The sequence below is a fragment of the Rhinolophus ferrumequinum genome, chromosome 13, assembly GCF_004115265.2.
Source record: "Rhinolophus ferrumequinum isolate MPI-CBG mRhiFer1 chromosome 13, mRhiFer1_v1.p, whole genome shotgun sequence".
NCBI lineage: Eukaryota > Metazoa > Chordata > Mammalia > Chiroptera > Rhinolophidae > Rhinolophus > Rhinolophus ferrumequinum.
The window spans coordinates 31,996,959-32,015,014 of NC_046296.1; the positions used below are offsets into that span (position 1 = coordinate 31,996,959).

The 18,056-nt window shown below is 38.3% G+C and overlaps 1 protein-coding gene across 3 annotated transcripts in view; it reads left to right on the forward strand.

The window, feature by feature from the left end:
* Window positions 1-16,816, forward strand: part of EFEMP1 (EGF containing fibulin extracellular matrix protein 1) — a 56,112-nt gene extending 39,296 nt beyond the window's left edge. For all 3 annotated transcript variants that reach the window (XM_033125061.1, XM_033125062.1, XM_033125063.1), the window contains exons 5-11: window positions 283-405; window positions 4,027-4,146; window positions 5,142-5,261; window positions 6,529-6,648; window positions 10,548-10,671; window positions 10,772-10,967; window positions 16,182-16,816. In XM_033125061.1, coding sequence (XP_032980952.1) covers window positions 283-405; window positions 4,027-4,146; window positions 5,142-5,261; window positions 6,529-6,648; window positions 10,548-10,671; window positions 10,772-10,967; window positions 16,182-16,343 — 965 coding nt within the window. In that variant the 3' untranslated portion in view covers window positions 16,344-16,816. The remainder of the gene's footprint in view (window positions 1-282; window positions 406-4,026; window positions 4,147-5,141; window positions 5,262-6,528; window positions 6,649-10,547; window positions 10,672-10,771; window positions 10,968-16,181) is intronic.
* The last annotated feature ends 1,240 nt before the right edge of the window (window positions 16,817-18,056 follow it).

An 18,056-nucleotide genomic window follows, 5' to 3' on the forward strand; every position in this document is an offset into this window, starting at 1 on the left:
TAGCTTTATATCGCTATATCTGAAATATTTCATTTCTTAACAAAATAAGAGCTGAGGGAAGCAGGGCAAAATGTTAACATTTGTTAAATCGGAGAAATTATTTTGAACACTCAAAATAGTTGATCTTTTTAAATATTTCTAATATAGCAATATTGCAAAGTAATATTTTAAAAATAAAGTAAAAAGTCAGTTTCTTTAAGAAAAGTATTAGGACAATATGAAGGATATACCAACATCTTCACAACCAACTCAAACCCTTTCTACGTTGCGTGTCTTTAACAGACATAGATGAGTGTGCTGCAGGGACGCACAACTGTAGAGCCGACCAAGTATGCATCAATTTGCGAGGGTCCTTCGCCTGTCAGTGCCCTCCAGGGTATCAGAAGCGAGGAGATCAGTGTGTAGGTAAGTACAACCATACAATAAGCAAAGTCCTGTCTTGAGCACTTAATTGTTTAAACATCAGGTCTTCAAAACAAAGCTCTCATATATATTCAGAGAATGACAGCTAACAACTGCTTATCCTTTCATTGATTGCCAATTCACTTTCCACATTCACAAAAAACAACTAGCTTTAAAGATTGAGCATATTCTGGATATCAAAATGTTGGCTACCTGTTAGACTCAGCAAAAGCAGAAATTTGGGGTATGAATGGGACCACAAAAGCAACTGAGAAAATAATTTTAAATTGCCTATTTGGGGACCATAGCATGTAAACACTGATGATACAGCTTCATTCACCGGGTTTAGCATAGCATAGTTTATAGGGCAAATGATGAGGTTCAAATCCCAGCTCCACCCCTAATTCACGGTGAGGACTTGGGTGAGTTACTGAAATTCTCTGTCTCACTTTTTTCCTGTGTACTATGTAGATAATCCTAGCCCTACCTCAGGAGCTCGTGTGTGGGAATATGAAGAACAGTGCCTGTTCCCGGGCTGAATAATTGTGTGCTATCATTATATAATGAGTCAACATACTGAACATTCTTGATGCTGCAAGAGGGTGCAGTGCTAGGAATGCAAAGCCAAGTTCATCCTGTGCTTCTATTTGAGAGCTCTACGTGAGCTCCCCGAAGGCTAGGGACAGGTCTGATTTGTGTCACTGCTGCCTCCTTAGTCCCTGACGAGTGCCCACCACGTTTTCTGAATGACTGGAAGAACACAGTATGGGGAGGTCGACTAGCAAATAAGAGGTTAACTACAGCGTCCTGGGCTCAACTGGGAGGTCCAGCACGAGGCATGAAACCCTTCCACTGAATTCCTCTGTCCATTGATTTACATACCACCACCTCTTACCAGAAATCAGTCAAGAGCCCTTATTTCCTCTTAGGAACAGAGGATCAGGATGTGGGGACAGGCAGGCAGCATCCATTTCTGCCTGAGAATATGAGCTGGTGATGTCAGGGTGTCAACACTGAATTCTGCGGAGTTCTTCCTGCCACAGGGCTGTGCCCAAAGGCTGGGGTTCACGCTGAACCTCTGAGGAAGGCCTGGCTTTGCAGTGATGAAACAGATTTGGGAGAAGATTGTGCGGGAAAACACAGATATCGAAGTTTTGTCCATTGTGTTAGTCAGGAAAATAAACAATTGAGAGCATAAAAAGTACAGAAAAAGAATTAACCCAAACTACTGTGGGAAGAATCAGAGAATGGAAGTTATGGTTGTAGCCCTTTGTGATAGAGTAGGAGGAGATGTTCTTAAATTCAGATCTAATCATATGGTATTTTCTTTACCCATTGAACCAACTCTACGTTCCTCAACAGAGCTTATAAGGTCAACCTTAATCTATCCTTGCCCAGCTCTGAACACCCCTCTCCCACAAAAAGAAGTATACTCCAGCTCTATCCCACTAGTTATAGTTTCCCACATACATCACACAGTGTCACACTTCAGTGCCTCTACATAAGCTCTTTCAGCACCAAGAACACTCTCTCCTGGCCAACTCCTATTCAACTCTCAAATCCCCGCTCAGAATCATTTCCTCTGGGAAGCTGTTCAGGATCTACACCAATAAAAGTAGTCATCCCTCCTCTATGCCAGTACTTCTCACATTTTGATGGGTCCTTTTTGTAAATCTCCTATTGGATACAGAATAAGTCTTCTGTAAAGTACAGTAAAAATGTTGTGGTAAACCCCAGTTGCTGTTTCTAAATAAGTACTCTCATTTTCTGTACTTCTTTGTGGCCGACTGGTCCAAATAGTCCATGGACCAGCAGCGGTTAGCAGGCCACACTTCGAGGAGCACAGTGCTCCCATATCCCTTTACACCTTTCCACTGTTGATCTTATCATTCCATGCAGTGATCTGTTTTCATGCCCATCTTCCACACTAGATAAGGGTGGAACACATGTATATTTATCATTATTGTAAGCCTGCAGTGCCAAACATAACGCTAGCAAATAACGATGGTTTGATGAGTGTTGACTGGTTGTGAACACATGCATCATTTATTCATCAAATATTTATTGAGGGTTGACTGTGTGCCAGACACTCTTCTAGGGGCTGGACCATCATGGTGAACAAACACTTTATAGAATCACAGCCTTCTTGGAGCTATTAGAAAGTACTATTTATACAAATTAGGTATCGAGACCAGCACCTGGGTACTAGGAAGAAGCATGCTAAAATTGCTCTTAGCTAGAGTGACATTTCCATTCATTCAACTAATGTTTATTGCGCACCTACTTATGCCAGACCCTGTTTTGTTTGTCATGCATTATAGTGAGGGAGACACATAACACATAACACAGTGTTAACGAGTGTCAATGGCTACAAAGAAATACAAAGCAGGATAAGGGGATAGATAAATATTTTATATGGATGGTCAGAGATGGCCTTCCTGAGGCAACATTTGAGAGACCCCCTAAATAAATGAGGGGGGAAGCTCTGTGATTATCATTATCATTTGTTTCAATATTGAAGTTAAGTCAAATAGATTTTGCAACTTAGTAATAATAGCTCCCATTTATTTTTTACCTGTTTGTGTGGATGTAGGAGGAAGTTTACCTACATTATCTCATATAATCCTTGCAACAATTCTACCACATTGTTGTACTATTATTTACAGAGGAAGAAATGGAAGCCCCAAGAGGCTAACAACAAGTTAGTGATTGCCAGAAGATTCAAACTCAGATTACCCTGAGGCCACTTGATCACACTGCTTCCCATACTTTTAGTTATTAAAATATCAGAAGAGCTTGGCATAGTTTTGTTTTTGTTTTTTACTATAAGATAGTGTCACTATATAGTCTTTACATTGTACATGCATGATTGCTATTTTGAATTACACATGCCATGTTGGAATTGTCACAAAGTATAGAGTCATGAATTAATGGAATTTTATTATGCTTCTAAGATGGTAATCCGACTCTGCAAGTTCTCAATTGAGCATTTTATAGTTGGAAATATTTATATGAGAAGGACACGGGTTGGAACACTTCATCAATGCATCAGAAAGGAACTTTGGTTTAGCATCCTTTTGCTTCCACAGTGTTCTTTCATTTGATTCTCAGAGAAACTTCATAAGATACTCACAACGAGCATATCCGCATTTTACAAAAGAAAAAACAAAGATACTGAACTATTAAGTGACTTCACCAAACTCACCAACTAAACAGCAGCCCACACTTCTTTCTCCTAGTTTTATGCTACATCACTCAATTCTTCAACAGTTCTTTTATACTTCTGTCATCATAAATAAGTTTTTAGATTCCTCAAACTGACATTCTGATATATGTGAAACAGTCTTAATTTCTTTACTCTCTTCTAAATCTCAACCCACCCAGCCAAGTTTATGAAGTCTTTGTTCTTAATGTATCACTTAACTGCAGAATGTAGAGCAAAGCATATTTAGAACACATATACCCTAATTTTTTTAAAAAAAATAATAATTACTTTTAAAATGAGGTCTTCTCTAGGTAGGATTTCTAGATAATCTTCTGCTGAGAACTCAAGAGCAAACAGCTGTGGATAATCAATAATGTATCTGTGTGTGTGTGTGTGTGTGTGTTTGCCTGATAACCTAGATATAGATGAATGCACCATGCCTCCATATTGCCACCAAAGATGTGTGAACACACCGGGATCATTTTATTGCCAGTGCAGTCCTGGGTTTCAGTTGGCGGCAAACAACTATACCTGTGTAGGTAAGTAAGCATTTCGGGAAATGCCACCTGAATACCTGATTTCTGTCTTCCAAAAAAACAAACTCCATGCCACACTGCAGCATTTCCAGTTTTCTGTGTTCTTGAGTGAACTGGTTTCCATCAACTTCCCCGCATAAAGCTGAAAAGACAATAACCAATCTGTTTCTGAAAACACATCAAGATGTGAATGGAAAACTTTGTGAACCTTGGGTTTAGTTCTCCTCCGTGGGTGTATCAAAAATTAAAAAAAAAAAATACAGATCCATTGATATACACACACCAATTAGTCAACAGTATGTGATATAAATGCTGAAGGTGCCAAAGGAGTTACTGCAAGTTCAAGTACATAAACTTTCCACTGAAAGCGCATCTGATTTTTACATGCTTCTTCTCCCTTTCAGAATGCAATGTCACGGCACACAATTTTAAGATTGGCATGACATGGAAAGAATCTAGTGCAGGAAAAATGCCTTTTCACAATATTTTCAGTGCCTTAGAGCATTGCAAAACTCCGTATGGGTCTCAAAGGCTTATGTTATAATTGTAATGGAATTTAACAGAACCCATTTAAAAAGTAATAAATAGCACAGATAAATCTTCACTACAGCATGCTGAGAGACCATATCAGTATGAGTGTCTTATATCAATTATTTATAGACTTGGCATTTTGCTTCTGCACAACAACAAAAGAAAATAGATACTGGAATGTATATTTATTAGGATCATTAAATTCTTTTGGAAAGTTTCATCAAACCCCAAAATATCTGTCATTCCCAGAAAAAAAAAATTCTGGTATTTCTAAAAGAAGCATATGACAGATGTTTGAAGCTGTTCCAACAAATATGAAACCTGAATGAATGTTCTCCAATGAGCTTCTGCGGGGCAAAGAATCCAGCTAGGGAATTACTCACTTACCATCAGATGACACAGGTACAAAAGAGCAAGGACTTGTTTAAATCCATAGATATATAAATGTATATAACCTTTCCTTTCAGACATAAATGAATGTGATGCCAGCAATCAATGTGCTCAGCAATGCTACAACATTCTTGGTTCATTCATCTGTCAGTGCAATCAAGGATATGAACTAAGTAGTGATAGGCTCAGCTGTGAAGGTAAGATATTTTCCAAATAATTTTTAATAAGACTCCAATCCCTTTGATTGCTGTTCCTTTATCTGATTATGTGCCTGTTTATGAAAAAACAAAGTCTTATCCATAGAAATCCTATTCTAAAATCCAGTTAATTCAATTGTAACATTGACTTTTTCGTATGTTATCAAGAGAAATGAGGGGGGAAATAACTGAAATATTAAGTGCAGGATGGGTCTAATAATTAGAAAGGGTGCACTAGTGTCTTGCTTCTCAAAGTGTGACCCGATGGCCAGCAGAGTTGGCACCTCCTGAGAGTTTGTGAGAAATGCAGACTCTCAGGCCTCAACCCAGATCTACTGAGTCAGAGGCTACACATAACTCCAGGTGACTGGTGTGCACATTTAAGTTTGAAAAATGCTGGTTGCATATCAGAAACCTTAGAATAGAAACGAAGAGAGCTGGCTTCTAGTCTTATTCCTGACTGTTTGATGTGAGCACATTTCTTACGTTGCCTGGGTTTCATTTTCCACATGAGTAGAAAGGCGGCTGTTGAACTGAAGGGATGACCTTCAGAGTCCATTGCACATGCACTTTCCACTGTGTAATTTAAAATGCATAAGACATCCTGAGGGGATGCCATTGATATTTGATGTCTCTGAGTTCCTCCTGGACCCTCCTAGTTTTACTTGGGGTCACAAAGGTCACACTTCACCCAGAGAGGCATCACATCATGCTACTATGCTCAAAACCAAAAGAAGCCGGCTCTGGACATCTGTCTCTACCCTTCTAAGGAAACTAGAATGACATCACCATTGAGAAATGAAAAGCATTCTTCCCCTGAAGGTCAGATCCTGACAGGATGTCCCCTCTAGAAGCTAGCCAGTGATGGGACTTGAAGTTCAAAGCTCAAATAAACTTGGTATCAAAGCGACCCAGTTTCTGAGAAAACACATATGAAACTACATCATGGGTGGGTCTGCAGATCCCAAAATGAAAAGCCTCTACCATAAGCTAATTCATTCACTCTCGTCAGCTTGTACAGTTAGGTCCAGGATTTGCCAAACTGTCAGTAATAATTAAGTAAAACTGATGGTAAGACAAACGCTTTGTGCTGTGAAGTTCTAGGGGAAATGACTTGAAAATTGTTAGAATTTGCCCTTGAGCGTCTTATAAAGGATTGTATTTCGGTTACAGAGTTTGCAGTGTTTTTACTCTATTATATCATCTAAAAATATATTACCAATGTAGTTTTTTAATTCTGTGTCCTTGCTCTTCTCTGATTCAACAGACATTGATGAATGCAGAACCTCAAGTTACCTGTGTCAATATCAATGTGTGAATGAACCTGGGAAATTCTCATGTATGTGCCCCCAGGGATACCAAGTAGTGAGAGGTAGAACATGTCAGGGTAAGTTTATTGCTTTCCGATCTGCTATGTTTAGTTTTAACCAGGAAGGGCAGGGAGGAAGTTGTAGGATGTTCTGCCATAGACTCTCATTTTTTTCCACCTTGAATGTACAATTTAAGCTCTCTTATCCCCCATATCTGCTCATCATCAGATATGCACATCTCATAAAAAGGGTATTCACTGTTAACACCCCCTTTCCTTGAAATTTAAAGTAATGGTTTTTCTTTCTTAAAATAGAAAAATTTTAGTAAAATATTGATATCCCTTCTATATAGCTGATATAATCTCCATGCTATGTGTCTTCTAATCAGCTACCAGAAAAGATCGAATTATTAAAATATCTCACCATGAGTTTGAGTCTAGAGCATAAGCTTAATATGTGGGTTAGGCATACCTCTAAAACACCAAGATTATAAATTGGGTAGTAGTTTAGATGTTGAGAATATCAGCCTCATATGTATTAAAATGTGCTTGAATTCTTTGGCAAACAACTATCGATTCAAAAATAGCTAATGTCCTTGGGTCCAGTTTTAAAATAAATATTCAGGTAATCTTCACACACACACATAGGTGGAAGAAGTAACTCTCTACATGGTATGATTTCAGAGTCTCTGGAAGATCTGAAAATATGCACCTTTTTCTCCCTACCAGCAATGCTACATGTAGCTTGAAATGTCTTTAACAGGGAAAACACTGCTCAGATAAAACCAAAAATGTTGATAATCCTGGAAAACCTAGTACATCACTTGGATTTACATAAAGCAATGAGAGAATGAAAAAAATGACTGAACCTGAAGACAGGCAATCTGTTTGAGTCCTAGCTGCACTACAGTCTATGTGTACAATCTTGAAAAAATTATCAAACTTCTCAGCTTTCTAATTTGGAAAAGGCAGTTGAGGAAGGGAAATGGAATAATCTATGTAAAAAATTATTTGTGAAGTATACAGCCTGTCTAATTCAAGATGTTTTGTGAAATTTACCTAGCAATGTAAATGACTAGTAGCAAATCTACTCTAGAGAATCCTTTCTAATCAGAACTGAAAGAGGGCCCACAGGGCCGTAAAATGCTGGTAAGAAAGGAAAAGATCAAGGAAAGGAGACATTGGGGATTCTCAGTCTATATCATGGTTTAACAAAGAAATATTAACTCAGAGGAAGATCCATGACCTGGGATTTATTAGTATGCATATGATTATTCAACTAGACTCCAACCACCAAGTATGAGCACAATCAGAATGTCAGTCATTGCACAATGAACATCTTTATACCCCTTTCCAGGTTACTAGAGACTCCGTAACACATTAATTGTGGAAAAACATTGCATTGCAATGGTTGTACTTTCTGAACCTTAACTGAGACTTTTAACATGAATCTTACATGCAGAAAAATGTTAGCCAGTGGCATATCTTAACCAATTTCCCTGGCATCCTTCAAACAAATGTCTATGTGTTTCTCATCTTATATGGATTTGATACTCAGCAAAAGACAGAAGCAAATTAATGTACAGTGGAATCTGACCTGCCTCGTCTGTATATCTGCAAACATTTATATCTCTTATAATTAAAGGTGAAAGTGCACTGGAACTTCAAATAGAGGATTCATGAATGTTATATCTTGAAGATATACAGCTTCAGGATGTTTGGTTAAGCCAAAACTTTTTCTGTATGTGTGTGTGAAAGAGATTTTCTGTTAAGGTACAAATCAATTGGTTTCGTCCACTGAAACCATCCCTTCCGAACCTCATCCACAGATTAAAGTAAAACTGAAGGAGTTTGGGTTCTTACATTTCTCCAGAAGGCTTATTTTGGGGATGAAATAACTTTTCTCATTTCCATAGTCTTGCAAAAATAAAAACTGGGGATTAGGGAGGGGGTGAGAGGGAAAGGGAGCGAGACGGAGAAATAGTGACAGATTATACACATACACAAATATACACTCATCAAATATGTTAATACTGTTGAGAATTTCTGGAAACCTTCCAGAACAATTAAGGTGTTGATTGTGCTAGGCTCTAAATTAAATTACTGAAAGTAATCAATGAAATGATTACATAATATGTCCTTTTGCTACCGTTGGGACTCTGTATAACAAACCAATCAGTTTGCCCTGCAGCTAAACAGCATCTTTATTTTTCAAAAAAAATAAAGTGAAAAATATTGATTGTGATTTCTTCTGAGTAATTTAAGTTCTTTCTTTAGCCATAGTCAGTCCAAAAGAAGACATTTTTTGTAATTTACTCTTGGAAACCTCATAACTTTTCCAGTCTTCTGTTGGGTTCCAGATAGCTTTAGTCAGTTTGGAAACTAAAAGAAAGTTGTTGTTTTTTAAATCCAAAAGGCAAAGCATGGAATTATTCTCACTTAGAGGATGTAGTATCTCGCAATGGAAAGTTGCCTGTCACTAACTGTATGAACTGGGGTCAGTTACTTAACCCTTCCTTATTTGTCTTTCCTCCAATGTCAAATAGAGATAATATCTTTCTCACCCTTCTCCACCTCCTTTGTGTGAGGAGCAACTTAGTTCAATTTAATATTTATAAAAAAAAAAAATCAGGAGTCCCCAGTGCTAGGTGATGAAAGGATATAAAGATGTGTATGATAGTCCTTGCCCTCAAGGAGTTTACGAGCTAATAGAAAGGTGAAGACAAACATGCAAATTTCAACAATGCAAAGCAGAAAGCAATAAAGGTGCAAAAAGGAGGACATGAGGTGTGAGAATTTCAGAGAAGAAAAAGAGATCACATCCCATTACTAGCCCATGCAGCAAGGATTCAGTAAATTACTTATCGAATGAGTAAACTAACAAATGAAAAGACCTAATTGTGGGGAAAGAATGATTCAGAAAAGGCTTACGTTGGATAAAACCTACATCACTATTCAAATGTAAAGGGAAATAAACGTAGATAGTGATGTGGGTATCAACACAATTGTTGTTGATGTAATGGCTCCCCACTGAAACTGTTCTCTCCATGTTATCTGGGAGCTCCTAACCCCTAAATCTAAAATCAGTCTTTGCCCAAACTGGCTTATCCACAGCCCTCCTTCCCAGGACTCTCTTCCCTCTGATATCCTCGCACTGCCTTTTCCTGGGTTGCTTCTCACAGCTGACAGCCCCTTCCTTAAGTTCTCTTCTTCCATACTGTCTTTAAATAGCTGTGCTCTACTAGGTGGAACACTTCATAGCTTCATTCTTGTGCTCTGCCTCCTCTGCACAGTCTAATCCACTCCCGGAGCATCCACTATCCTTTGCTATTGTTTACTGAAACCAGATCTCTAGACTTTACCTTCCTCTGAAGCTGCTGAGCCAGACACTACACTGCCCTCTTCCTAGTTTTCGCTTGCTGCTTTCTCCGCCTGGAAGGCCCTCCCCACCCCAACCATGAGATTCCCATCTAACCACCACCTTTCAAGGCCAAGTTGAGATGCCTCCTCCTTCCTTCAGCCTTCCCTAATTCCCCAGGCAGCAGAATTAATCAACTCTTTTTTAATCTTCCTGTGTACCCATCAATCTCTCAGTTAATTCCATTTTATTTTATAATTAACTGTTGCCATATCTATATTCCAAGCTAAATTATACTCTCCCTGAGGGCAAGAAATGGTGCCTTTCACGTTTATATAAGCAGGGTCAGTGGCTAGCATTTGGCTTTGAATTCAACACATGAATAATAGGTGCTTGATAAAATATCACGAAATGACACATATTAATCTGTCTTGACTGTCTGGCTTAGTTACATCTATCCTGAATTAAATGCAATGAACTCAGGTCCTGCCCAGTCCTGTGTCTAAAAGCAAATTAAACACAGTCCAGGTTTCCAAACACCTCCTTCCTTGCAAACCTGAATCTGCCACTTATATAATTTGCTTAGATCAGTAAACTCTTTGACCCTATGTCTCTACAGATATAAATGAGTGTGAGACAACAAATGAATGTCGGGAAGATGAAATGTGTTGGAATTATCACGGCGGCTTCCGTTGTTACCCACGCAATCCTTGTCAAGATCCCTACGTTCTAACACCAGAGAAGTAAGAAAAATCAGAACTTATGAAAGCAAGAATCTTCTGGGCTTACCAAGCCAAACTGTTGAACGTATTTTTATTTATTTTTTTTTTTTTGCCTTTGCAGCCGATGTGTTTGCCCAGTCGCAAATGCGGTGTGCCGAGAACTTCCCCAATCCATAGTCTACAAATACATGAGCATCCGATCTGATAGGTCTGTGCCATCAGACATCTTCCAGATACAGGCCACAACCATTTATGCCAACACTATCAATACTTTTCAGATTAAATCTGGAAATGAAAATGGAGAGTTCTACCTAAGAGTAAGTATCCAGAGTGCAGCCTCAGCTGTTGAGAAAGGTTCAAATCTGTTATTGTTGTTTGGTAGTAGTCACAGGGAAGGAAAGCTAATATTTAAAAAGTTCTATAGGTAGGCATTGAGTACGGTCCTCCTGTGTGCATTACCTCATTTAATCCTCGTGGTAACACTCTTGGATAGACATTAATATTGATCTCCATTTTTTACAGAAAAGTAAGACTCAGAGAGATTAAGTAGCTTTTCTAAAGTCATGCAAATAACAAGTTGCAGACTCTGATGAAGTTGTGTGTGACCATTAAAACACAAGCTTACACACACACACACATCTCAACTAGATACCACAAATTACTGATGGTTAATTAATTGCACATAGAAAAAATTATTCCTGGAAAGCTTTTCATAAAACCATGAGTTCCTTATTGTTACATTCACAAGATTATTTACATTTGCACCAAAACTAAAACCTGGAAGTCTCTAAGAAGTGATCTCAACCCCCTGTACCATGTGTCAATAGCCATAGGTACCACCCCTGCCGACCTCCAGGCAGACAATGTGAGGTCACCTTTGTGTTTTCCCTTTCTTTCATTGCCTATATGAAATCTTCCTCTGAATTCTGCCATTTCTTCTTCACAGTGTCTCCTGGGTGATCTTTGCTTCCCCATTCCCCTGCCTCTCTTCCTTAAAACTGGCCTCTCCAGTCCCTCCAAGAGAGTCCAAGCACATCTCCCTGACTCCAATGCCTCGGCCTTCCAGTGCCCCCCTGCAAAATCTCAGCAAGTTCATTTTAGGTTAAAATTCTGACATATTTTAAATACGGCTCACCACTTCATGTGAAAATGATGGCACCCCCCCAAGGAGTTTGCAGGGTTACGGTAACTATTTCACGCTAAGGATGTTATTCATCTAGTTACAATTTTCTCAAAACTCCTCTGGGCACTCTTCATTTTTAATCAAATTTTAAAGTTAATATTTCATTTTGAGAATATGAGAAGTAAATTGGGAAATTCATCCTTGTGGTAAAGTTTACAGATTTTTAATGTTTACACATTTACACTATTCTTTGATACATTAAGTTCCCTTCCAGTTCCAGAATTATGTGATTCTGTTTCTTTGCCAGTAAATTAGAAATGATTAATTTCTCATGACCAACTTATGAAGAGAAAAAACAAACCCAAAATACGATCTGTTACTATTCTTTTTTCTAATAGCTAAGAATAAATTTTGTAACATTTGATGCTTTTAATTTGAGATATACTAGATATTTGTGATTTCAAAGAGTTCAGATAATACCAATTTAACAATTCTAGCCCAAACAAATAACATTATTTGTAACCCATGGCAATAAAATAGGTTCATCTAAAAATCTTCTTTTAAAATAATTTTCCATTTTGAACCCTTAGCCATAATTTAAGAAAATAAAATTTCCTAGCAGAATCAACAAACAGTTAAGCAAAGTTCCCACATGTTTTTTTCCTTGTAATAAGCATGGCACTTAAAAAGTTTTATGATTCTTATCAGTGCATTTATCGACTTGATGATTTCAAATATACTCAGTGTTTTTCCTCAAGTAAAATCCTTTTTGCTCATGAATGATCTGAAACATTGCCCACTTTGAGTTAAATAATATTAAATTATTTGAAACAAAAAACTATTTAAAATGAAAAAAACATTTCCAGACTATCTCTTATCACATAATTCAAAAAGTAGTTGGATCAAATCCTACAAAATTTATCCAATGAAATTCCAGTTGTGCAGTGGGTATTTAATGCATAAGAATCAATTAACAGGCCTTAATTAATACCTACTGTCTGTTCAGCTTTATGCTACATGCATGTAATACACAGTTCCTTATTTCAAAGAGCTTTAAACATTACTATTTGGTAAAAGTTAACATTTGCGGGGGCGGGGGAAGGGAAGGTGGTGGGGGCTGGAGGAAGTTTGTGTTTAAATCTATGGCTCAAGACATCAAAAAATTAATATGAGCTGGAATAGTCAAAGAATGTTTCTTGGTGGTTATGAGACTGGACCTGATCCTTGAAAGGATTTGTGGGATACAGGATTTTATTTATATTCCTTTGAGGAAAATACTGAGAAAACTTTTTTTTCCCTACAAAAGGGAACATATTATAAAGTACTACATGAAATTGAAGATAGAATACGATCCTCTTTCCATACCACCCAATATCTATCCTCCCTTTTGAGCCTTCTTTTTCTTCATAGCTCTTATCAACACCTTGCATAGTATTAATTTGTCTATGTCACCCACTAGAGCATGAATGTATAGAGGATGGAGACTAGCTGTCGGTTCACTTTTGTATACACAGCACATAGAATGGTACCTGGCACATAACAAGTGCTCAAAAACTATTTTGAAATACATTTAATTTAATCAACACATTCAAGATGTTACTGTTACCAACAAAGGGCAAGCACCATGCTAGGTCGTAGAGACATAACAGTGAATAAAACTAAACCAATTCCTGCCTCAGGAGAGCTTATATTCAAGACATGGAACAAGGGCTCACAAGTATGCTGAATGTTACAACTGAACATTGCAAGTTGCTCATGAATGCATAACAAGTCAACCCCTAACCAAAGCAGGAGTGGTCTGTGAGCCTCTTGGAAGAGGAGGATTTAAGTAGAAAACTAGAAAATAGAGAGTAGCAAATGGAAGGAATAAAAAGAAGACCAGTTGGTCAGGAGTTCCGGGTACTACAGGCAGAGTGGTTTGAGTGGAGCCTGGAGAGATGAACAAGGCCTAGATCACACAGTGTTTTACAGACAATATTAAGGGTTCCAAGTAGAGGAGTTGTTACTGTAGGACCTGGATTGGAGTGAAGCAAGAATAGAAATGGAGAGAGCAGTAAGTAGTTCAAGAGGTGGGAGACTAGGGTGGTAACAGTGAGTCCAAAAGAAGTGAACAGATTTATGAAGACATAAAAGAAAATACATGACTTGTTAATCCATGTGCTATGGGGTGGTGGAGGAGAAGGAAGCATCAAAGATAACCTCCAAGTTTCTGTCTTGAGCAACAATAAATGGTAATGCCATTTACTAAGATAGGGAAGAAGGAGCCACTATAGAGAGGAAGGTGAGTTTAGTTTGGACATAGAGTTCTGGTCCCTATGAGACATCGAAGTAGAGATGAACAGAATGGGCTTGGAATTCAAAGTACAGACTTTCAAGTCACTGGCAAACACATGAAAATTGAAGCCATAGCTATGGATGAGATAACTCAGGGGGAGTGTGTAGGGAGTGGGTGAGATCACTCAGAAGAGAAGATGACCTGCGACAAGGAGGGGCAAGTCTGTGAAGTTGTCCTTTTGGTAACCTGATCTGGGCACTATTTTAGCCTACAATTCCCTGACCATCTCATCCCCCATGACATTCAGCTTCATGTCACTCTGCCACCAACCCCATGGCCACATACTGGACTTGTATCACTCTGAACAGTTCCATATCAGAATCTTAGTCTCCAACGACTGACCTTCTCTCTCATGCCCTCACTTCCACTCTATCTGCTCTTCACCCTCAAAATGATGCTAGTCCCCTGACGTCTACCCCCCCAGTTTCTTCCAGTCTATCAACTGCTTGGTAGACCCTTGAACTACTCTGTCACCAACACCTCAATTCCCAGGCCAGTAACCCTAGATCAATCCCATAATCCATATCTATTTTCATACTCAGTTTATCAGCACAAATTGGTAATACTATAAGTCTCCAACTTCAGATGGGTCCTTAGTATGCTCAACAATCCTATTGCTTTCTTTTATTTCTTCTTTTCAGTTCCTGATATCAAATGTCCCCCAGACTCTTAAAGTCCCTACAGCTATCATTTTCAGTAAGTAACCTCACCTCTTACTCTTCTGAAACCACTGAGACCAACAGGCATGAATTACCTGAACCTTGCATCCCATCCCCTGCAAACTTAAGTCCAAGTGTCCTCCTTCTTACACTCTCCCTCAGTTTTCCAAAGACAAGGTTTTACTTCTGTCAATCAAGGCCAACCTACCACCTCAATTCTTGAAGGTCCCATCTTTTCTAAAACCTTGTTCTGTCAAACCCCCGTCTACTTCCTACATATTTAACTTGTTTCTTCCTCTAAATGTTGCCCCCTCTGTCTTCTCCCCTTTTGGCCAATGTTCTTAAAGCATAGTCTGTAATCACAAATCGCTGCGTTCTCACTTCGTATCCCACATCTCTATCGTCTGTTTCCAATACTCTACCAAAATTGCTCTGGAAAAAAGCCACCAACAACAAACATCCAGGGGTCATTTTTCAGTTCCAGTCACCCTCAGCCTCTTCTGCTCTATTGGATACTGATGGCCATTCATTTGTTTACCACTTTGTCTTCTATTTCTTCGCAGTTTCCTTCCTTGCTTCTCCTCTGCCTACTCCTTAACTGTTGGCCTCTGCCAGACCCCGTCTTATCCCATACACATTCTCTATCTTGGTTTAATGTCCACCCATTGAAGTGACTGCTAAATCTTAATCCATTGTCTCTATCCCTGCCCTCCTCTTGACATTCAGATTCGCACATCTATTGAACTGCCCTTCCAACCTCATCTTCCTTCACTTTCCAGCACCCATCACAGTCTTCATCAAAATGAAATTGCATCCAGTTTTTGTGAACATACTTCTCTACAAAATTTCCGTTTATCCTGGGGGACTCTCCTCAGGCATTGAAAAGCCTTCCCTCAATTCTTGAGTGTCCCTCCTCCTTTTCCCTGCATATATACACATGTATGTAGCTTTATACATACCATGTATACCCCCATATATCTTAGCATTTGCCACATTCCATTGAAATTAACTATTTACAGGTCTCTTCATCTACTAGAATGTAAACAGATCTACAATGTTGAGAAGTGAAAGACGACAACTTTGTTTATCAGTTCAAAAATCATCAGATTTTCACCTGAACTCCAGTCTCTATAAAGGCTGGAAATACTCAATAAAAGGGAAGAGAATATTAACAGAGAGGGACAAATAGAAAACAAAGAAAAAGGTAGGCCCCTGTACCTTGGAACTAATGACTATGTATGGACGAGGGACAAGGCCACGGAAGGATTGGAACCAAGAAGCAACTAAGTAGTGACTTGTATCCCACCCTCAACATTCTTCCCCTAATTCTTATACGAGGTACAACTCTCCAGAATAGAAACTCCAATCCAAGAAAAATTATTCTCTCCCTTCCTCTTTTTGTCTTTTGTTTTAGCAAATAAGTCCTGTCAGTGCGATGCTTGTGCTGGTGAAGTCACTATCGGGACCCAGAGAATATATCGTGGACCTGGAGATGCTGACAGTCAACAGTATAGGAACCTTCCGCACCAGCTCAGTGTTAAGATTGACAATAATAGTGGGGCCATTCTCATTTTAGTTTTTTTAAAGAGTCCACTAGAGGCGTTTAAATCAGCCAAAGAATATTGTTACCTTAAAGCACTATTTTATTTATAGACATATCTAGTACATCTACATCTATATACTGTACACTCACCAATAATTCAAACAAATACACCATGGTATAAAGTGGGCATTTAATCTGTAAAGATTCAAAGTGTGTCTTTATTACTATATGTAAATTAGACATTAATCCACTAAACTGGTCTTCTTCAAGAGAGCTAAGCATACTCTATCCGGGGAAACTTGGATTCTTTTCTGCAAAGGTGGGACCAAGCAATGATTATCTTCTGTGGTGCTTAAGGAACCTCACGGTAGCTCCACTGACAGTCTCGTAAGGAGGCAGCCATCACAACATTGACTAGCAAGTTCAAGGATGAGTTTTTTTAAACTGCTTTGTAAGAAAATGGAAAAAGTCAATAAAGATATATTTCTTTAGAAAATGAGGATCTACCACATTTGTGTTGGTTTTTATTTTCCTGATCAGTCCTAACATGGTTGTTTATTACATAGTAATAAATCATTGTATGATATGCTGGTTTCTGTAGGTATTTTACATTTTGTCAGAAACTTTTGATACTGAATGTGAAAAAAAAAAGTAGGCAAAATTCCCAAAATGAATAAGGTATCCCCTATAAAATTATTATATTGAGAAATCTACAGGGAGGAGATGCGATAATGGATTCTTTCTAAACCACAATGGAGTAGATCTGAAGAAGCAAAATCAGTATCTCACGAGCTGCTAGAACAAAACACTATAGACTGGGTGGCTTATAAACAACAGAATTTAATTTTCACAGTCTGGAGGCTGCCAGCATGGTCAGGCTCTGGTGAGAGCCCTCTTCTGAGTTGCAGCCTCATATCCTCACATGGTAGAAAGAGAGCTGAGGAAGTTCTCTGAGGTCCCTTTTACAAAAGCACTAATCCTATTCATGAGGGTCTCTCCCTCATGACCAAATGACCTCCCAAACGCTTCACCTCCTAATACCATCACATTGGGCTTTAGGGTTTCAACATAGGAATTTTGGAAGGACACAAACATTCAGTCCGTAAGGCTCAGTAAATTGAGGAGTTCTGCAAGATGTGGAGCAAAGTGAAGAAAAGGTATTTCACTTTCTGAATAAAATTAGATGAAATTTCAATTTCTGAATAAAATTAAAGCCCTAAAACTTCACCAACTTATAACTAAAATTTCTCATCTTTATATTTGATGCTCACAGAGCAAGAAAATGGTGATGGTTCTTATTCTTGGCGTCCAGAGTGACAGTGATAGAAAGTAAATCATCCTCCCTCCCAATCCTGTGAAAAAGTTTTATGTCTTCTTATTTGTTTCAAATGTAACTGCTTCACTTTGATGTATCATATTTTTAAATAAAAACAAATATTCTTTTAGAGGATCATCTAGTCTTTGGAGGTATTTGTTAATGCAGCCAATATAACTTTAGTGTCTGGGAAGAAATTAGTTATAGCTGCCAGAGTGAGAACACCACTTGATTTTTTAAAATAAATAATCTAGGAGATGAGGAAACAAAAAGACTGTAAAAATTGTGCCACAGAAAGGTGTACAACCAATTTTCTCTTCCATCTAGTTTCAAAATACATATGAATAACCTCTAACACCAGGTAACCTTGACACTGAAACAAATGTTTCTCAAGAGTTGACTAAATGTGCAGTAATTGTCAAAAAGAAAGT